At 41.1% G+C, this 22597-nt stretch overlaps 1 protein-coding gene across 2 annotated transcripts; it reads left to right on the top strand.

Moving 5' to 3' along the window:
- The first annotated feature begins 3877 nt into the window (after positions 1–3877).
- Positions 3878–21629, top strand: ift57 (intraflagellar transport 57 homolog (Chlamydomonas)). Of its 2 annotated transcripts, XM_064942950.1 has the most exons (11): positions 3878–4375; positions 4524–4698; positions 4950–5068; positions 10291–10381; positions 10487–10558; positions 12243–12365; positions 12477–12548; positions 13217–13348; positions 16305–16367; positions 16925–16991; positions 17475–18084. In XM_064942950.1, exons 1-11 carry the CDS (start codon positions 4224–4226, stop codon positions 17651–17653), a joined length of 1245 nt encoding a protein of 414 aa, XP_064799022.1. In that variant the 5' UTR covers positions 3878–4223; the 3' UTR covers positions 17654–18084. The 2 variants fall into 2 exon arrangements, with proteins under 2 accessions (XP_064799022.1, XP_064799031.1); XM_064942959.1 differs by lacking the exons at positions 16305–16367; positions 16925–16991; positions 17475–18084 and adding an exon at positions 21353–21629.
- The last annotated feature ends 968 nt before the right edge of the window (positions 21630–22597 follow it).

The following is a 22597-nucleotide window of genomic DNA, read 5'->3' as shown; positions in this document are numbered from 1 at the left end:
TTTTGAGGGCAAATGGGGTGCAACTCAATATTAGGAATGTGTTCCTAATGTTTTGTTCACTCAGTGTAATTCATTGGAGCCCTCCAAATCAGGTTGCCCGACCTCATTAGGCAGTCACACAATAACCCCTAATTCTTCGTCTTGTTTGGATTTTTTTTACTTACTATCTGTCACATTATCCTCAGGGTATTTGTCAACTTGTTTAAATACTGTATTTTCAAATACAGATGATAAGTGCACAGTGGTAATCTGTACATTATATTTGGTTTTTCAGATACAACCTGAGCTCACAAAGGGAAACAATACTTTGTTGAGTCTTTATTGTTTGTGTTGTGTGCCTTTTGTCTATTGTATTTGACTTGCATTTAATTACATTTCTTGTGCATACAGTATATCACCATATATTATGAACTATGTATTACACATCTATAAAAATATATGTGTTATTCAAATATAAATATAGACCATAAATAATCATGCATACTGTAAATATATATTTTATTAGTACATATATTACATGTATATATAACAAAAATATATGTCAATATATTAGGCGAGTACTAGGGAGTAGTACAGAGCATTGTACAAGATATTCAGTTTCTTGGCAATTTCTAGCATGGAATAGCCTTCATTTCTCAAAACAAGAATAGACTGACGAGTTTCAGAAGAAAGTTATTTGTTTCTAGCCATTTTGCACCTGTAATCGAACCCACAAATGCTGATGCTCCAGAAACTCAACTAGTCTAAAGAAGGCCAGTTTTATTGCTTTTTTAATTAGCACAACAGTTGTCAGCTGTATTAACATAATTGCAAATGGATTTTCTAATGATCAATTAGCCTTTTAAAATTATAAACTTGGATTAGCTAACACAACTTGCCGTTGGAACACAGGAGTGATGGTTTCTGATAATGGGCCTCTGTATGCCTATGTAGATGCTCCATAAAAAATCAGCTGTTTCCAGCTCCAATAGTCATTTACAACATTAACAATGTGTACACTGTATTTCTGATCAATTTGATGTTATTTTAATGGACAAAAATGTTGCTTTTCTTTCAAAAACAAAAACATTTCTAAGTGACCCCAAATTTTTGATAGGTAGTGTACATTTTTTAAATGGTTGATTATTTGTGTACTTGTTGACACTTTACTGCGCTGTTAGGAGCTAGTAGCCTAAGCATTTCGCTGCACCCCTTATAACATCTGCTAAACTGTGCTACACGACCAAAAAACTTTGATTTTGAAATGAAGTGAAATGAATGAAGTGAAATTTAACATGTCCATATGAGAGACAGTTATATCTCATTCTAAGATCAAAAGGAAGATTTTTCAGGAATCAAGTTTTCAATGTTGGACACATTTCAATTACCTTTCAGTGAGATTTGCTCATTTTGCATCACAAGACAAGCCAACTTGACACAAATGCAGAGCTGCACCCCACTCAGGCTATTTCCTCTTTCTATGTACATTTACTGCCGTCCAGTAATTACGAAATGTACATATCTAAAATGCCCCAGGAACACAGCAGGCTGGGCCTGATCTCTCACACCCTATGGTACATGCAAAGGAGAAGGCCGTTTTAGGAAGTAGCTGCCGGACAAGTCATTATTATACAGCCATGGGCAACAGTCTAATGACAAACCATTATATACCTCCAGACACAGCTGTGGTTCAGCTAAAATCGACCCCGAAGCCCAGAATATGTCTCTAATCAACGAGGGTGTTATATTGTTTTGCCTCCTGCTACAATCCAGGAAAATGATATTTCATTTATGAATATATAACAATTAGATTAAGGTTAGGGTTAGTGTTAGGGTGAAGGGTTAAGGTTAGGGTTAGTGTTAGGGTGAAGGGTTAAGGTTAGGGTTAGTGTTAGAGTGAAGGGTTAAGGTTAGGGTTAGTGTTAGAGTGAAGGGTTAAGGTTAGGGTTAGTGTTAGGGTGAAGGGTTAAGGTTAGGGTTAGGGTTAGTGTTAGGGTGAAGGGTTAAGGTTAGGGTTAGTGTTTGGGTGAAGGGTTAAGGTTAGGGTTAGTGTTAGGGTGAGGGGTTAAGGTTAGTGTTAGGGTGAAGGGTTAAGGTTAGGGTTAGTGTTAGGGTGAAGGGTGAAGGGTGAAGGGTTAAGGTTAGGGTTAGTGTTAGGGTGAGGGGTTAAGGTTAGTGTTAGGGTGAAGGGTTAAGGTTAGGGTTAGTGTTAGGGTGAAGGGTGAAGGGTGAAGGGTTAAGGTTAGGGTTAGTGTTAGGGTGAGGGGTTAAGGTTAGTGTTAGGGTGAAGGGTTTAGGTTAGGGTTAGTGTTAGGGTGAAGGGTTAAGGTTAGGGTTAGTGTTAGGGTGAAGGGTTAAGGTTAGTGTTAGGGTGAAGGGTTAAGGTTAGGGTTAGTGTTAGGGTGAAGGGTTTAGGTTAGGGTTAGTGTTAGGGTGAAGGGTAAAGGTTAGAGTTAGTGTTAGGGTGAAGGGTTAAGGTTAGGGTTAGTGTTAGGGTGAAGGGTTAAGGTTAGGGTTAGTGTTAGGGTGAAGGGTTAAGGTTAGGGTTAGTGTTAGGGTGAAGGGTTAAGGTTAGGGTTAGTGTTAGGGTGAAGGGTAGGGTTAGTGTTAGGGTGAAGGGTTAAGGTTAGGGTTAGTGTTAGGGTGAAGGGTTAGGGTTAGTGTTAGGGTGAAGGGTTAAGGTTAGGGTTAGTGTTTGGGTGAAGGGTTAAGGTTAGGGTTAGTGTTAGGGTGAGGGGTTAAGGTTAGTGTTAGGGTGAAGGGTTAAGGTTAGGGTTAGTGTTAGGGTGAAGGGTGAAGGGTTAAGGTTAGGGTTAGGGTGAAGGGTTAAGGTTAGGGTTAGGGTTAGGGTGAAGGGTTAAGGTTAGGGTTAGTGTTTGGGTGAAGGGTTAAGGTTAGGGTTAGTGTTAGGGTGAGGGGTTAAGGTTAGTGTTAGGGTGAAGGGTTTAGGTTAGGGTTAGTGTTAGGGTGAAGGGTTAAGGTTAGGGTTAGTGTTAGGGTGAAGGGTTTAGGTTAGGGTTAGTGTTAGGGTGAAGGGTAAAGGTTAGAGTTAGTGTTAGGGTGAAGGGTTAAGGTTAGGGTTAGTGTTAGGGTGAAGGGTTAAGGTTAGGGTTAGTGTTAGGGTGAAGGGTTAAGGTTAGGGTTAGTGTTAGGGTGAAGGGTAGGGTTAGGGTTAGTGTTAGGGTTTAGATTAGGGTTAGTGTTAGGGTGAAGGGTTAAGGTTAGGGTTAGTGTTAGGGTGAAGGTAAAGGTTAGGGTTAGTGTTAGGGTGAAGGGTTAAGGTTAGGGTTAGGGTTAGGGTGAAGGGTTAAGGTTAGGGTTAGTGTTAGGGTGAAGGGTAGGGTTAGTGTTAGGGTGAAGGGTTTAGGTTAGGGTTAGTGTTAGGGTGAAGGGTTAAGGTTAGGGTTAGTGTTAGGGTGAAGGTAAAGGTTAGGGTTAGTGTTTTTCCCACACAATGTCCCGGATGGTGTAGAAAATTCCTGCATTTTGGTCTTTCTGTTGAAAACAATCATGTTCCGCATTTGATCAACAAATTCAAACACCTCTAGTTCAGAAAAAAAGGTGGATTGGTCTGTATTTCAGACGTCTCTTGCAGTCATGTTGCACATATATATCATAAGGTTGTGGTGGGATAAGCCTACTGCTGATGTTAAACACTTCTCAAGTCGTTGTCGAGATCTTCTGTGCAGCGCAACTCAGTTTAATGTTGTTGCTTGATCTGTTTAAGAGTCAGCTTAGTCCTCATACTCTCTCCTTACAATTCACGTATATTTGAACTGTTTCTATTCATTTCTCCAGGAGTAGTTTTTCATCCACTGCAGTAGGTGGCAGCAAAACCTCGACACGCGTGATAACTCTGCACTGGAACGTAAACGAAAGGTTGTTACGTAAGGACGCAAATAAAGTTACGTTAGGACGCATGTCGCCTGCTCCAGCAAAATATGTGCAAGAGTTATTGATACAACTACTTGAATATTCATCGCAATACACAGGTACCATCTGGATATATTTAATATAGAGATAATCGTTCCGACAAAAACTATAGCTGGCTTTTTATAGCTGGCTTTTTAGTTAACCAAGGAACTGTTAACTTAGCTAGCTAACGTTATCTGGCTATATTAGGGTTGCTTGACAACACAGATGGTAACCAAAACAAGCTGAAGAAGACTGCGCTGATCTGCATCAAAAAATTGGTCAATCACAAATCGGGTTGTTGTTAGCCTGCAAGAAGTGCCAAGAGAGAGATGGTAGATGACAATAGACGAGGGGACGATGAACGGGGTCCTGGAGCAGCATATCAAATGTTCGTGGTTATGGAGGACCTGCTGGACAAATTGAAGCTTCTGGATTATGAAGAGGAAGTTCTGGCAAAGCACAACATGAAAGCTCTATCCAGGTTGGCAAGTAGCATCTAGCTAGCTATTATTGATGTGCAAAGTTTCCAAAGTGACATTACAGTTCAAACTGCTAAATATGACTGTCAAAATACATTGCAGTCAATTCTGGTAAGAGATTGTCAGGTAATACGTTGTTCCCCCATATAGGCATTACTTTGCATCCAGTGCCTACATGCCATCAAATCCAGGGGAGCAATTCTTCATGTTTACCATAATTGCGTCTTGGCTCATCAATGCAGCAGGGAGACCCTTCGAGCAGCCTCAGGAGTATGACGACCCCAACGCCACTGTGTCCAACATTCTCTCACAGTTGAGAGCTTTTGTAAGCACAACTCAACATGCTGCACACGTTGGTGTCCCCATTGTTGTCTACCGTTTTGAATTGCAGACAACAGGGGGATTTGTTTATCAACAACCTGTATTTGGCCTTTTTTCATGTCCATTGCATAATGTATCACATGACATTGCTGTGAAACTGCAAGGATCTATACTAAGCTAGATGGTCCAACTTTAGTAGAAGACATATTTCAGACATTGTATCTTTGATCAAAATATTGCTCTCTCCTGACTCAGGGAGGACTGGTAGACTTTCCTCCCTCCAAACTAAAAGCTGGTTCAGGGGAACATGTTTGCTATGTGCTGGATCGGCTGGCTGAAGAGGCTCTGAAGGAGAGAGTGTTTTCCTGGAGAAGGTAAGTTAATGTCAATGATTTATATACATTCTGGTTTGCTGATTATTACTTTTTTTTATTGAACCTTTATTTAACTAGGTGAGTCAGTTAAGAACAAATTCTAATCTAAAAAAAGTATACTTTAAGAAAGTTTTACACTACCGGTCAAAAGTTTTAGAACACCTACTCATTCAAGGGTTTTTCTTTATCTTTAGGATTTTCTACATTGTAGAATAATAGTGAAGACCTCAAAACTAGGAAATAACACGTGGAATCGTGTAGTAACCAACAAAGTGTTAAAGAAACCAAAATATATTTTATATTTGAGCTTTTTCAAATAGCCACCCTTTGTTCACTCTTGGCATTCTCTCAACAAGCTTCATGAGGTAGTCACCTGGAATACATTTCATTTAACAGGTGTGCCTTCTTAAAAGTTAATTTGTGTAATTTCTTTCCTTAATGCCTTTGAGACAATCCGTTATACAGAAGATAGCCCTATTTGGTAAAATACCAAGTCCATATTATGGCAGGAACAGCTAAAATAAGCAAAGAGAAACGACAGTCCATCATTACTTTAAGACATGAAGGTCAGTAAATACAGAAAGTTTCAAGAACTTTGAAAGTTTTTTCAAATGCAGTCGCAAAAACCATCGCACTATGATGAAACTGGCTCTCATGAGGACTGCCACATGAATGGAAGACCCAGAGTTACCTCTGCTGCAGAGGATAAGTTCATTAGAGTTCCCAGCCTCAGAAATGGCAACCCATAAAAGAGATATCTAGACATCAACTATTCAGAAGAGACTGCATGAATCAGGCTTTCATGGTCGAATTACCTCAAGAAAACACTACTAAAGGACACCAATAAAAAGAAGAGACTGGCTTGGGTCAAGAAACACGAGCAATGGACATTAGATGTATGGAAATGCTTCCTTTGGTCTGGAGTCCAAATGTGAGATGTTTGGTTCTAACCGCCGTGTCTTTGTGAGACGCCGTGTGGGTGAACAGATGATCTCCGCACGTGTATTTCCCACCGTAAATCAGGAGGAGGAGGTGTTATGGTGTGGGGCTGCTTTGCTGGTATCTTTGTCTGATTTTATTTCGAATTCAAGGCAAACTTAACTAGCATGGCTACCACAGCATTCTGCACCGATACGCCATCCCATCTGGTTTGGGCTTAGCGGGACTCATTTGTTTTTCAACAGGACAATGACCCAACATACCTCCAGGCAATGTAAAGAGCTATTTTACCAAGATGGAGAGCGATGGAGTGCTGCATCAGATGACGCTGGTTGAGAGAATGCAAAGAGTGTGCAAAGCTATAGAGGCAAAGTGAAGCCATTTGAAGAATCTCAAATATCAAATATATTTTAATTTGTTTAACACTTTTTTTTAGTTACTACATGATTTTGATGTCTTCACTATTAATCTACAATGTAAAAAAATAAAGAAAAACCCTTGAATGAGTAGGTGTTCTAAAACTGAAACCGGTAGTGTGTATTTGTATGTAAAGCTAACATATCATTTCAAAAGTATGCATGAATGTATCTGTAGTAGAATACATGTGGCAAAAAACAAATGTAGACATGAATAAATTAATTTCTATTACTTCAAAAGTATTTTTTACAATGGTGGGGGAGTGCCAAGCTGGCGGAATGGTGGCTTTAACAGTGCCCCCTATTAGTTATCTAGTTTATACAGTGCATTTGGAAACTATTCAGACCTCTTGACTTTTTCCACATTTTCTTACATTACAGCCTTATTCTAAAATTTATGACAAAAAAAGTTATCCATCTACACACTACCTCATAATGACAAAGAAAAACAGGTTGTTAGATTTTCTTGCAAATATCACATTGACATAATTCATTCAATAATTAATAACAATAATAATTCAGAACCTTTACTCAGTACTTTGTTGAAGCACCTTTGGGAGCAATTACAGCCTCAAGTCTACTTGGGTTTGAATTTACAAGCTTGGCACACCTGTATTTGGGGAGTTTCTCCCCTTCTTCTCTGCAGACCCTCTCAAGCTGCTCTGTGAGGTTGGATGGGGAGCGTCGCTGCACAGCTATTTTCAGGTCTCTCCAGAGATGTTCCATCGTTTTCAAGTCCGGGCTCTGGCTGGGCCACTCAAGGACATTCAGAGACTTGTTCCAAAGGCACTCCTGCGTTGTGCTGGCTATGTGCATTGGGTCGTTGTCCTATTGGAAGGTGAACGTTCGCCCCAGTTTGAGGTCCTGAGCGATCTGGAACAGTTTTTCATCAAGGATCTCTCTGTACTTTGCTCTGTTCATCTTTCCCTGGATCCGGACTAGTCTCCCAGTCCCTGATTATGAATAACATCCCCACAGCATGATGCTGCCACCACCGTGCTTCACTGAAGGGATGGTGCCAGGTTTCCTCCAGACGTGACGCTTGGCTTTCAGGCCAAGGAGTTAAATCTTGGTTTCATCAGACCAGAGAATCTTGTTTGTCATGGTCTGAGAGTCCTTTAGGTGCCTTTTGGCAAACTCCAAGTGGGCTGTCATGTGTTTTTTTTTACTGAGGAGTGCTGCAGAGATGGTTGTCCTTCTGGAAGGCTTTCCCATCTCTTGGTCACTTTCCTGACCTAGGCCCTTCTCCCTCGATTGCTCAGTTAATTGTGTAGCCAGCTCTAGGAAGAGTCTTTGTGGTTCCAAACTTCTTCCATTTAAGAATGATGGAGGCCACTGTGTTCTTGGGGACCTTCAATGCTGCAGACATGTTTTGTTACCCTTCCTCAGATCTCTGCCTCGATACAATCCTGTCTCAGATCTCTATGGACAATTCCTTTTGACCTCATGCCTTGGATTTTGCGCTGACATGCACTGTCAACTGTGGGACCTTATATAGACAGGTGTGTGCCTTTCCAAACCATGCATGTCCACTCAATTGATTTTCCCACAGGTGGACTCCAATCAAGTTGTAGAAACATCAAGGGTGATCAATGGAAATACACTGCTCAAAAAAATAAAGGGAACAGTTAAACAACACAATGTAACTCCAAGTCAATTACATTTCTCTGAAATCAAACTATCCACTTAGGAAGCAACACTGATTGACAATGCATTTCACATGCTGTTGTGCAAATGGAATAGACAGCAGGTGGAAATTATAGACAATCAGCAAGACACCCCCAATAAAGGAGTGGTTCTGCAGGGGGTGACAACAGACCACTTCTCAGTTCCTATGCTTCCTGGCTGATGTTTTGGTCACTTTTGAATGCTGGCGGTGCTTTCACTCTAGTGGTAGTCTACAACCCACACAAGTGGCTCAGGTAGTGCAGCTCATCCAGGATGGCAAATCAATGGGAGCTGTGGCAAGAAGGTTTGCTGTGTCTGTCAGCGTAGTGTCCAGAGCATGGAGGCGCTACCAGGAGACAGGCCAGTACATCAGGAGACGTGGAGGAGGACTTAGGAGGGCAACAACCCAGCAGCAGGACCGCTACCTCTGCCTTTGTGCAAGGAGGAGCAGGAGGAGCACTGCCAGAGCCCTGCAAAATGACCTCCAGCAGGCCACAAATGTGCATGTGTCTGCTCAAACGGTCAGAAACCAATTCCATGAGGGTGGTATGAGGGCCCGACGTCCACAGGTGGGGGTTGTGCTTACAGCCCAACACAGTGCAGGACGTTTGGCATTTGCCAGAGAACACCAAGATTGGCAAATTCGACACTGGCGCCCTGTGCTCTTCACAGATGAAAGCAGGTTCACACTGAGCACATGTGACAGACGTGACAGAGTCTGGAGACGCCGTGGAGAACGTTCTGCTGCCTGCAACATCCTCCAGCATGACCGGTTTGGCAGTGGGTCAGTCATGGTGTGGGGTGACATTTCTTTGGGGGGCCGCACAGCCCTCCATGTGCTCGCCAAAGGTAGCCTGACTGCCATTAGGTTACAGAGATAAGATCCTCAGACCCCTTGTGAGACCATATGCTGGTGCGGTTGGCCCTGGGTTCCTCCTAATGCAAGACAATGCTAGACCTCATGTGGCTGGAGTGTGTCAGCAGTTCCTGCAAGAGGAAGGCATTGATGCTATGGACTGGCCCGCCCGTTCCCCAGACCTGAATCCAATTGAGCACATCTGGGACATCATGTCTCGCTCCATCCACCAACGCCACGTTGCACCACAGACTGTCCAGGAGTTGACGGATGCTTTAGTCCAGGTCTGGGAGGAGATCCCTCAGGAGACCATCTGCCACCTCATCAGGAGCATGCCCAGGCGTTGTAGGGAGGTCATACAGGCACGTGGAGGCCACACACACTACTGAGCCTCATTTTGACTTGTTTTAAGTACATTACATCAAAGTTGGATCAGCCTGTAGTGTGGTTTTCCACTTTAATTTTGAGTGTGACTCCAAATCAAGACCTCCGTGGGTTAATACATTTGATTTCCATTGATCATTTTTGTGTGATTTTGTTGTCAGCACATTCAACTATGTAAAGACAAAAGTATTTAATAAGAATATTTCATTCATTCAGATCTAGGATGTGTTATTTCAGTGTTCCCTTTGTTGTTTTGAGCAGTGTAGTATGCACCTGAGCTCAATTTCGAGGCTCATAGCAAAGGGTCTGAATACTTATGTAAATAAGGTATTTCAGTTGTGTTTTAATATAAAATGTTTAACATGTTTTTGCTTTGTCATTATAGGGTATTGTGTGTAGATTGACGAGGAAAAAACGATGACATAAATTTTAGAATAATACTGTAACGTAACAAAATGTGGAAAGGGGAATGGGTATAAATACTTTCAAACTGCACTGTATATAAGTCATTGGTTAATGTATGCCTTTTGTCCCCCTACGTTTGATCTAAAAACCACTATTACCCACTAATTAACTTGTCATTTTGGCAGTTTGAAAGTGTTTGCGCTAGTAATGTGTCAATATTGGTCTTTTAAAAATGTCTATAACAATTTCACCCCCGTCTCAAAGTCAAATGGATTTGACAGTTTAGAAGTTTCTATGGAGTGAGCTCCTCAGCTCTTCCCTCTTTGGCCATGCAGTGCGACTCGCTAAAGTGATTGCTGTCCTCGTTATGAAATGATCACCGTTACCTTGTATATCTAAACATGACCATATGCACGGATTGTTTCCAACAAAACTACCAAAACGATTGCTGATGGTGACACTAAACAATCAAAATAAAATCTAATGTAATCCCTGATCAGCAAAGTTGAACATAGCTGGCCTAGTGCAATCCCTATTCTCCTGTCTTTTCCCAGACCAAACTACCCTACAGAGGAGATGGAAGAAGAGTCTGTGATAGAGGATGATGCAGAGCTGACTCTCAGTAAAGTGGAAGAGGAGATGACAGTGGGTATCCCCATCGAAGTGTCTCTTGGTGATAGGCCTATTTGTATATATTGTACTCGTCACTTTTTAAAATATGTCTATTTAAAAATCAATCCCTTAATAAAGGAGGAACCAGACGACTGTGAGGAAGAGAACGTCATGGATCTAGAGGCACTTAAATCAAGGACCAATCAAAGTGTGAGTTGCTGTAATGTTATGCTAATAGCTGGATTCGAACAATGAACTGTAATGGTGGAGATTGTGGATACTTTGTTACTACACATACAGTAGATGTGCTGCTGTATTGTCTTTTTCATGTGTGGTTAATGTAGGCTACTGCTGATTTCAAGTCCGATTTTTCATTTCTATGCAGTTCCCTGTCTGTAGATGTAGAAAGGCTAGTCACCAGTGGACTCAAACAAAAATAAAATAAATGTTTATCTTTTTTTTTTAGGTCTTGCTCATTCCCTCATAGTGTACATACTATCATTCCTAACGCTAACTCCTTCCCTCTCACAGTGTACATACTATCATTCCTAACGCTAACTCCTTCCCTCTCACAGTGTACATACTATCATTCCTAACGCTAACTCCTTCCCTCTCACAGTGTACATACTATCATTCCTAACGCTAACTCCTTCCCTCTCACAGTGTACATACTATCATTCCTAACGCTAACTCCTTCCCTCTCACAGTGTACATACTATCATTCCTAACGCTAACTCCTTCCCTCTCACAGTGTACATACTATCATTCCTAACGCTAACTCCTTCCCTCTCACAGTGTACATACTATCATTCCTAACGCTAACTCCTTCCCTCTCACAGTGTACATACTATCATTCCTAACGCTAACTCCTTCCCTCTCACAGTGTACATACTATCATTCCTAACGCTAACTCCTTCCCCCTCACAGTGTACATACTATCATTCCTAACGCTAACTCCTTCCCCCTCACAGTGTACATACTATCATTCCTAACGCTAACTCCTTCCCTCTCACAGTGTACATACTATCATTCCTAACGCTAACTCCTTCCCTCTCACAGTGTACATACTATCATTCCTAACGCTAACTCCTTCCCTCTCACAGTGTACATACTATCATTCCTAACGCTAACTCCTTCCCTCTCACAGTGTACATACTATCATTCCTAACGCTAACTCCTTCCCTCTCACAGTGTACATACTATCATTCCTAACGCTAACTCCTTCCCTCTCACAGTGTACATACTATCATTCCTAACGCTAACTCCTTCCCTCTCACAGTGTACATACTATCATTCCTAACGCTAACTCCTTCCCTCTCACAGTGTACATACTATCATTCCTAACGCTAACTCCTTCCCCTCACAGTGTACATACTATCATTCCTAACGCTAACTCCTTCCCCCTCACAGTGTACATACTATCATTCCTAACGCTAACTCCTTCCCTCTCACAGTGTACATACTATCATTCCTAACGCTAACTCCTTCCCTCTCACAGTGTACATACTATCATTCCTAACGCTAACTCCTTCCCTCTCACAGTGTACATACTATCATTCCTAACGCTAACTCCTTCCCTCTCACAGTGTACATACTATCATTCCTAACGCTAACTCCTTCCCTCTCACAGTGTACATACTATCATTCCTAACGCTAACTCCTTCCCTCTCACAGTGTACATACTATCATTCCTAACGCTAACTCCTTCCCTCTCACAGTGTACATACTATCATTCCTAACGCTAACTCCTTCCCCCTCACAGTGTACATACTATCATTCCTAACGCTAACTCCTTCCCCCTCACAGTGTACATACTATCATTCCTAACGCTAACTCCTTCCCTCTCACAGTGTACATACTATCATTCCTAACGCTAACTCCTTCCCTCTCACAGGAGGCCAGACTATCTTCAAAGCCAGACAATATACTGGAATCAAACATGGACGCTGCCGAGTGGAATCTAGAGGTCGAGCGGGTTCTCCCACAACTGAAGGTCACAATCAGAACAGACCACAAGGTAAAGATTGCTACAGCTGTCAATTCTGGCATTGCTCTCTCAAAATCAATGCAGGGTCGAGCAATCGCCTAAAACATGATGTGTTTGTAACAAGACTATGTCCACTACTAGGACTGGAGGATCCACGTGGACCAAATGCATCAGCACAAAGACGGGATCAAATCATCTCTCAAGGAGGCCAAGGTGGACTTTAGTCCTTTACAGTTGGATTCAGTTTTCTCTGTCTAGGTTACATCACTTTGATACCATCTAGACTAAACTACTGTTTAGTCTAAATTAAACTATAGTACGTGGAATTAAGATGACGTTGCTAAAGTAGTAAAATATTTAGTAGGAAACAATTTTGCCAGCAATATCATGTCATCTAATTTACTTTAGACAGATGGATGGTAATGTTGTTATTAGCTAGCAAAATTTGTAGAAATAGCTGGAAATGCTAACGTTAGCTAGCTAAAATCTAGTGGTTTACCCTCAATCTTAGCTAGCTAGCTAACGTTATACTGCATTTAAAGTCAATCTGATGACATCAAAATGTTTCCCCACTAATTATTTGACTCCTTTAGAATATAATTGTATTTCCAAGCCACTGTAATGCGCTTTTGATGGTCTTTATCAGCGCTCATTGACGATGCATTGAATAGAATGCTTAGTCGGGCATTAGTCCATAACGAATGTTCAAAACAATATTGTGACAAAACATGCAACACATGAATAAGCTACTTTATCTGAGTCTCACTGACAAGACTAGCACCTATCACACAGCCAACCTCTCATGTCATTCTATTACCTTAAAATGAGTATGTTAGTAATGTATTATAGAGCGAAAGCTGCTATGTGTACCTATTTGGTAGGGCTACTTAGACAAGCTGCAGGAGGAGATCGGTAAGACACTGGAGAAGGTGGGCAGCAGAGAGAAATACATCAACAACCAGCTGGAACACCTTATCCAGGACTACCGCAGCGCCCAGTCCAAACTCAGCGAGGTAAGCATCCATACAGTGGTGTAAAGTACTTAAGTAAAAATGATTTAAAGTACTACTTAAGTAGTTTAAGGGGGTATCTGTACTTTACTTCACTATTTACAGTACCAGTCAAACGTTTGGAGACACCTACTCATTCAAGGGTTGTTTTTTATTTGGACTATTTTCTACATTATAGAATAATAGGGAAGACATCAAAACTATGAAATAACACATATGGAATCATGTAGTAACCATATATTTTATATTTGAGATTCTTCAAAGTGGCCACGCTTTTGGGTTGAGGTCGGGTGATTGTGTAGGCCAGGGAAACTGATGCAGCACTCCATCACTCTCCTTCTTGGTCAAATAGTCCTTACACAGCCTGAAGGTGTGTTGGGTCATTGTCCTGTTGAAAAACAAATGATAGTCCCAATAAGCTCAAACCAGATAGAATGGCTGCAGAATGCTGTGGTAGCCATGCTGGTTAAGTGTGCCTTGAATTCTAAATAAATCACAGACAGTGTCACCAACAAAGCACCCCCACACCATAACACCTCTTCCTCCATGCTTCACAGTGGGAAATACACATGCAGAGATCATCCGTTCACCTACTCTGCGTTTCACAAAAACGGCGGTAGGAATCAAAAATCTCAAATTTAGACTCATCAGACGCAAGGACAGATTTCCACCGGTCTAATGTCCATTGCTTGTGATTCTTAGCCCAAGCAAGTCTCTTCTTCTTGGTGTCCTATAGTAGTGTTTTTTTGCATCAATTCGACCAGGAAGGCCTGATTCACTCAGTCTCCTCTAAACAGTTGATGTTGATGTGTCTGTTACTTGAATTCTGTGAAGCATTTATTTGGGCTGCAATTTCTGAGGCTGGTAAATCTGATGAACTATGCAGCAGAGGTAACCCTGGGTCTTCCTTTCGTGTGGCGGTCCTCATGAGAGCCAGTTTCATCATAGCGCTTGATGATTGGTTGGTTACTTTGATGAATCTGAAATATAAGATATATTTTGGTTTGTTTAACACTTTTTTTGGTTACTACATGATTCCATATGTGTTATTTCATAGTTTGGATGTCATCACTATTATTTTACAATGTAGAAAATAGTAAAAATAAAGAAAAACCATTGAATGAGTAAGTGTGTCCAAACTATTGACTAGTACTGTATATTTTGACTACTTTTTACTCCATACAGTTTCCCTAACAGCCAAAATTACTTGTTACATTTTGAATGTCTTAGCAGGACTGGATTGTGGTCAAATTCATGCAACTATCAAGAGAACATGTGGTCATCCCTACTGCCTCTGGCAGACTCACTAAACACATGCATCTTTTGTTAATAATATCTTAGTGTTGGAGCCCCTGGCGATCCAATACATTTTAAAAGCAAGAAAATGTGCTGTCTGCTTTGCCCCTTTACCCCTACCTACATGTACAGTGCATTAGGAAAGTATGCAGACCCCTTCACCTTTTCCATATTTTGTTACCTTAGTCTTATTGTTAAATGGATTAAATAAATAGAAATCCTCAGCAATCTACACACAATACCCCATAATGACAAAGCGAAAACCGATTTTTATACATTTTAGAAAATTTATTAAAAACACAAAAGAGATACCTTATTTAAATAAGTATTCAGACCCTTTGCTATGAGACTAAATTGAGCTCAGGTGCACCCTGTTTCTTTTGAGATGTTTCTACAACTTGGAGTCTACCTGTGGTAAATTCAATTGATCAGACATGATTTGGAAAGGCACACGTGACAGAGAGGCACTTCGGATTGTGCAGCACACTCAGCGAGAAGGGCACAACGCAGCACTCCGTAGCCGCGAAAGGCATGAATGGGATGTCGCCGTGAAATTCGAGGCATTATCAAGTGCTTGTCAAATTGTGAATGAGACTCTATTGGAGTGTGTACAGCCTGCGCAAAAAAAAACTAAGCAGAGCTCATGCCTTTTCAAGTGACTTGAAAGTCTCATCATGCAGCCTTACAATGTATTAAACACCAAAACATATATTTTTTTTTACCTTTATTTAACCAGGCAAGTCAGTTAAGAACAAATTCTTATTTTCAATGACGGCCTGGGAACAGTGGGTTAACTGCCTGTTCAGAATGACAGATTTGTACCTTGTCAGCTCGGGGGTTTGAACTTGCAACCTTCCGGATACTAGTCCAACGCTCTAACCACTAGGCTACACTGCCGCCCCATATAGCCCAACGTTTGTAGAACAACTAAATGAATAACTCTAAGGATATAGGAGTACCTATTTCTTTATTGACCACTCAACACAGAATAGCAGCACTCCCTCAAAACTCCATCGTTTAGAGAAAATATTTCTATTTTATTCAGCTTTGTTCAGTTGTTTTCTTCATACTATAAAATAATGCCACGGAGTTATAAGCAAATATTCTTTGCTAAATGAACTAGTGTAGCCGTCAGCCATTTGGCATAGCCACACCAGGACCTAACATAAGGACAACACAGAGTTTGATATTTTCTTCTGAAATAGACCAAATGTTCTCAAATATCATGCTTCTTTAGACCTGTCTAAAATAAATAATGGATTTATTGTGAAGGTGTAGGCTATATTACATGAACTTATTAGACTTTTTAAATGGCTTGTAGGCTGTGTGTGGTAGCCAGGAGATGCTAAATGTGTTTATGTTAATTAACGGTCAATTACTGTGAGACCGACAGGTATTTGCTTGACAATCACCGGCTGACAAAACTTCATGACCGCCACAACCCTAGTCATAACCATGGTATATGGTCTGACATGCCACTGCTTTCAGCCAATCAGCATTCAGGGCTCGAACCAACCGGTTTATAAAATAGAATATCCAATACCAGTATACAGTATTTTGTTGCTGTGGTATGTGTTAGTCAGCAATGCAGAGGCACAACTAATTGTCTTATTTGGGGTGGGGGGACAAGCATACAGACATGTTGACCTTTTTGTATTCCAAGGCACGGGAGTGCTACCAGCAGGGAAGTGGTGGAGTTACAGAGAGGACCAGAGTTCTGGCTGAGGTCAGTGACCACGTCACCCACAGTAAACCACAGTATGCAGGTCATTCTCATCCCATGTTCTCATAACCCCAGCCAATCATTATCATAACATTCACACTATTCTAAAATAATATTCTCATTCACATTACGGGCATGTGGTTTTTGGACCTGTCATTCTTCCCAATTTGTTCACGTAATTATTTTTTCTATTGCTCCTGATAATTTGACACCAACATCATGATATAGTCCTAAATGTCCATAGATTATATATTACCTATCTCTTATCCTCTGTAAATACGCTCATTTGCACGTCACGTCAATGATATCATGTTACCGTGTGGGACTGTGGGTCGGAGTGGGCGCCCTGAGCGGCTGCCCATGTTGCCTATACCTTTATATAAAAATGTATATATATTTTTTGTACGTTGTTTGCAAACTGATATGTGGCACGTATTAATGCCAAAATAACATGCAAAAAATACTACCTATCTCTTATCCTCTGTAGATACTTCTTAGTGCCATAGATGACAGATGAGTTTTGATGTCAACTATCTCAGTGCTGTCTCGTTCTAACCTAGATCACAGAGGAGTTGGAGAAGGTGAAGCAGGAGATGGAGGAGAAGGGCAGCAGTATGTCTGATGGAGGTGAGTCTGTAAATGAAAACATCTACACAGGGACGTCACATCCTATTGTGTGACATACGTCATTAGGCTGGGCACCTTGCTGTGGCCTGGCCTCCGGCACACACGTCTACGGTGTCGGTATATATGTTAGAATCTGGCCTACTGCCCTTTGACACTGCCTCTCTTTCCCTTTCCCCGCTGTCACCCTCTGTCATTCAATACAATCGGAAAGTACCTCAAATGTATGCTTTTTAAATTGGGCACTTTGCAAACCTATTTTCTGGGCTCTTGATGGGTGAAGCAACAGTTCTGGATTTAAAATGTATATAGTGACAGTTCTCTTATCATTGAATCTATTGAAGAAAGGTTATGAAATCAAGTTGTTGGATCATTAAAAACATGATTTATTTTGGAATCTATTCATGTGTAATGATCGTGACAAATTGTTTTTGAAAATGTTTGATATTATTACTTTTCTTACCCTTTGAGCTTTTTGAATTACAGCCCCGGTGGTGAAAATCAAGCAGAGTCTGACCAAGCTCAAGCAGGAGATTGTTCAGATGGACATTCGGATTGGAGTGGTAGAGCACACACTACTGCAGGCCAAGCTAAAGGAGAAGTCCAACATGACTCGAGACATGCACGCCACCAATATCCCAGAGTCTGCCATCGGCGCATACTGAGATATACACAGTATGGCATTATCTACCATTAGCTTACTGAACTTTATATAGCGATACATTATGTGCAATGATATTATTTACATGGTATGACACCTGCTATGAGAAGGCAAGCAGTGGGTTACATCCTGACTACAACCAATATACCAAAGTCCTTAAATGATTCTAAACGGTCTGTTTAAGCAGACACATAGAGAGACATCTGTATTGTTCTGACTTCAACTGTCATATGTTTCATATCATATTTGTTTGCATTCGTAGGCTTTGTTGGCGTGGTTGAATTAATGTATTTACATACATTGTAATTATAAAATACAGATTTGAATGCCCATATGTTTTACATGCAGGGTTAAGTTTGCTAATTGCCATATTTGTAATGGAGATAATTAAACGGATATTATTTTTACAAATAAGAAGTTGTAGAATATTACTGATGTGGATTTGATGGGGACGTTTATTTTGTCTTTTTGATCTGGTAAGGCTCATGAAATGTCTGGAAAGGTGAAATTAAACATGCATGCAGCCATTTTAACGAAAATAATTGTACCATATAGAAAAGTGGAAATACTTACAAAGTCGGCTGAGATTGATTGCCAGCAATGTTTGCTATGTCAGGGTACATGATGAAACATTAATATAAAAATCCAAAAGTAACTTTGGAATTCATAACTTTTAAGCAGGTTCATTCAAAGGGGTTGGGTTAAATGCGGAAGACACAACCTGTTAGGGCCTACATAAAGCTGTCCCAACACGTTACCACTGCTACACCTGGCTATCAGCAGAGCCTTGTCTGGCAACGAAACAGTTCATTCAGCCTCACTTACTGCCTTTAAAAAAACATAGCTGATATGGCTGACTTGCTTAAACAAATGTGGTTTCTATTGACAATTGAGATGTACGAGCTATGGCATAAGGGAACGACAAGCGGATAAGAGGCAAACCGCAATTCCGATTAAGACAATGAGCGAGCTAGGACAGACATAGTATAGCTATTTGTTCAGAACTTTTGAAATGTACAGCGACAGAATTCAGAACATGGGCCATCTTGCAGTGTTCTCCCTGTACACCAAGTCAGAACCGTAGGATAAATAAAGGGGATGTATAATCGGACAATGAATGCTTTTACAATTTTCAATGATTACATTTCTCAAAAACAGTTTATAGGCTACATGTGCACCACCAAGTCAGAACAGTAGGCTAAATTAAGAGGTGAAAATTGAAAAAATTATTAGGGTGATGCACATGGGCTACTAACAGCTTAATACACAACATACACATATTACTTTCTTAGCTACAGTATACATATCTGCCTGGTATATTACATAATTTATGCAGCAGCATACAAGACATTTTTGGACTGTGCTCACTTGAACAGGACGGCGGCGGTCCTTCGTGGGGAAATTTTGTCATCAAAGTCTGGCATTCTCTGGATTTACTGGGAACTCCAACAAAAAAAGTTGAATCATGATGACTTCATTGATCTTCAGGTCGTAGCTCTAGAAAGAGGCCCGAGTTCGCTATTTACAATTCCAAGTTGCATGAAAGTTCAAAACGTATTTTCCCAGTCGTAGCTCATTTTTCCCCGAGTTCCCAGTTGTCTTGAACTCACAAAAGTCCGATTTTGCAGTCCTGATTTAACAGTTGTTTTGTTTCATTGACGGCATGGCCAACTTCAATGTATAGCTAATATGATTGCTTTGCAAACCACTCATTGTGGAATTTGCGATTTCCAACTTGTTGTGTAATGTTTATGTCCAATGGCTGATGAGCACCGATTTGTTTTATCTATAATTTATTTTAATTATTTATCTTCATATGACAAGGTTTGAAAAGGATTTGCCAGTAGATTGTTGAGTTGATTCATGATGATGACTGCTAGCTAATATTTTGGAAGTATGATGTTGACATGATCAGTCCAATCAAAGCTACTGTAGATATAACGTGATTTGATTCCATTTTATCTGTGTCAAATAACCTGGAGCCTTCTATGAGGGGCACTTCTAATTTAACTCTAAGGCAGCACCCAAGGGGAAAGAATTTTAGAGCTCTCCCTATAGAATTGGAGGTGACGTAGTGTTCCCATGAGTGACAGAACACTCAGCCAATCACAGCGCAATGCTCCTATTATCTGCTGGCCTGCCCCGCCACCACAGAAAGCACTGAGCTGGCTGAAACACCTGCATTTTGGATCTGCCTTACTCAGGAAAACAAAAAAGAGACCATATTTGTATGCGGCTTTATTAACTCTGACAATGGCGGTTCGTGTCTAGCTTGCATGGCTCCCTGGGCGAACCCCCTCCCCCCCCTTCAGTCTCCCCGCCCCCCCAAAAATAACACCATTCTGCACTAACTGTCATTTGTATTCAGACATTTGGAACAACACAAATAAATAATTATTACATTTACATTTAAGTCATTTAGCAGACGCTCTTATCCAGAGCGACTTACAAATTGGTGAATTCACCTTCTGAATTATAACATTTAAAGTTATATAAATGTAAAAATTAAATACAAAAATAAGACTCTTAAATATCAAAAAGTAACAAAGACAAATAGAAACAAATTTGTGTTGATTTGGCACTCGAGCATCAATACATTACCCATCCCCCAACACTGTCAACCAGGAGTCACAACTACATTACCCATCCCCCAACACTGTCAACCAAGAGTCACGACTACATTACCCATCCCCCAACACTGTCAACCAAGAGTCACGACCACATTACCCATCCCCCAACACTGTCAACCAAGAGTCACGACTACATTACCCATCCCAACACAGTGAACCAAGAGTCACGACTGCATTACCCATCCCCCAACACTGTCAACCAAGAGTCATGACTACATTACCCATCCCCCAACACTGTCAACCAAGAGTCACAACTAAACCCATTCACCTTGGTGGTGTGCAGACTGGTTTTATATTATTCTTAACGATTTCACACAAACCAGAAAAAAATGCAAATGAAACTATATATTCACAGTATTATGAATGAATTGTGGTTTATTTGGTAGAATTTCGTAGTGTGACATTTTACTAATTGCTTGTACTGTACAGAGTTAGAGGTGCGCTATTTGATAGATTCCCCCTCTCCCTCTACCTCGGGCTTCCAGTGGGGAGACCTGAGGTCAACCTACCCCCGCCCCCCTACACTGGGCTTCCAGTGGGGAGACCTTCCCAGGCAGTAGCCTGCCTAGCTCACAAACTAGAATCAGGGCGCCCACCCTGACAAGGTTCATTGACCCACAGTCCCACACATTGACATGATATCATTAACGTGATGTGCAAATGAGTGATAGAAAGCCGATCTCACAAATGTCACCATTACGATTTTTTTGTGCAGGCGCCCTGGAAATCGGAGTGGTGACATTTGCGTGATTGGTTTTCTATCACTCATTTGCATCAATGGTCAATTACCGTGAGACCGACAGGTATTTGCTTGACAATCACCGGCTGACAAAACTTCATGACGGCCACAACCCTAGTCATAACCATGGTATATGGTCTGACATGCCACTGCTTTCAGCCAATCAGCATTCAGGGCTCGAACCAACCGGTTTATAAAATAGAATATCCAATACCAGTATACAGTATTTTGTTGCTGTGGTATGTGTTAGTCAGCAATGCAGAGGCACAACTAATTGTCTTATTTGGGGTGGGGGGACAAGCATACAGACATGTTGACCTTTTTGTATTCCAAGGCAAGGGAGTGCTACCAGCAGGGAAGTGGTGGAGTTACAGAGAGGACCAGAGTTCTGGCTGAGGTCAGTGACCACATCACCCACAGTAAACCACAGTATGCAGGTCATTCTCGTCCCATGTTCTCATAACCCCAGCCAATCATTATCATAACATTCACACTATTCTAAAATAATATTCTCATTCACATTACGGGCATGTGGTTTTTGGACCTGTCATTCTTCCCAATTTGTTCACGTAATTATTTTTTCTATTGCTCCTGATAATTTGACACCAACATCATGATATAGTCCTAAATGTCCATAGATTATATATTACCTCTCTTATCCTCTGTAAATACGCTCATTTGCACGTCACATCAATGTGGGTCAATTAACCTTGTCAGAGTGGGCGCCCTGAGCTGCTGCCCATGTTGCCTATACCTAAATCCGCCACAGCAAATGATATATATGATATGATATATTTTTTTGACGTTGTTTGCAACGTGACGTATTAATGCCAAAATAACATGCAAAAAATTAGATATATAATAATTAGTTTGCCTCATCTTGGGCAAATGTAGTGGGCGCTCATGGTGGGTGTCTTTTAGGTTCCAGTTGTTGTAGCTAGTCAACTTTCAGTGGACATCCCTGTGAGTGTCTTTCAGAACTCCTAAAACCCCACCTGTTTTCTTGCTGGGGAACATAACAAAATGGGGGCTCGTCCGGGATGTTGTTTCCCATGGTAGTCGCTCTAGTCACCTACTCTGAAGCTGCTGGGCCCAGATATTTGAGTGTTGAAAATACACTTTTATCGTAGAGTGTCACTGACATCCACCTTGAGGTGTTATAACATTGGGGGAATAATTTTGAAAGTTGCAAAAACATTAGATTAAAGCCATGGACTTTAATTTGGAAGAATTTGTGGGAATCCCTGCATGGGAGATGCTCGATAAATCTGCTCGTAGTTGCAAAGCATTATGACATCAAGGTGGCATCTGGCGATCCAAAAGCAGTAGTCAAAGAGGTGATCGGCTTTGGTGGAGGAGGACATCCTCCTGGAGATGGAGGTTGATGAAAGGGGTCCTCTGGGTAGTAGGGTGAGTCCTGTAGACGAGCAACTGCGCCAGTTAGAACTAAAGGCAAAATTGGAGCAACAGAAATTAGAGCTCGAGCACAGGGAGAGAGAACGTGATGAGAGATTGAAGCAACAGAAATTGGAGCAACAGAAAGCTTGAGCACAAGGAAAGGGAACAGGAATGGGAGCCT

This window comes from Oncorhynchus masou, chromosome 3, assembly GCF_036934945.1.
Source record: "Oncorhynchus masou masou isolate Uvic2021 chromosome 3, UVic_Omas_1.1, whole genome shotgun sequence".
NCBI classification, from domain to species: domain Eukaryota; kingdom Metazoa; phylum Chordata; class Actinopteri; order Salmoniformes; family Salmonidae; genus Oncorhynchus; species Oncorhynchus masou.
The sequence above is the reverse complement of the archived record's forward strand: the minus strand, read 5'-3'. Positions and strand labels throughout refer to the sequence as shown.

Excerpts from the sequence above, each read along its gene's own strand:
- ift57 (XM_064942950.1), top strand. The coding sequence starts at position 4,224 with ATGGTAGATGACAATAGACGAGGGGACGATGAACGGGGTCCTGGAGCA. Across the intron at positions 12,549-13,216 it reads CATCTCTCAAGGAGGCCAAG|GGCTACTTAGACAAGCTGCA; the intron begins GTGGACTTTAGT and ends CCTATTTGGTAG. Across the intron at positions 13,349-16,304 it reads CCCAGTCCAAACTCAGCGAG|GCACGGGAGTGCTACCAGCA; the intron begins GTAAGCATCCAT and ends TTGTATTCCAAG.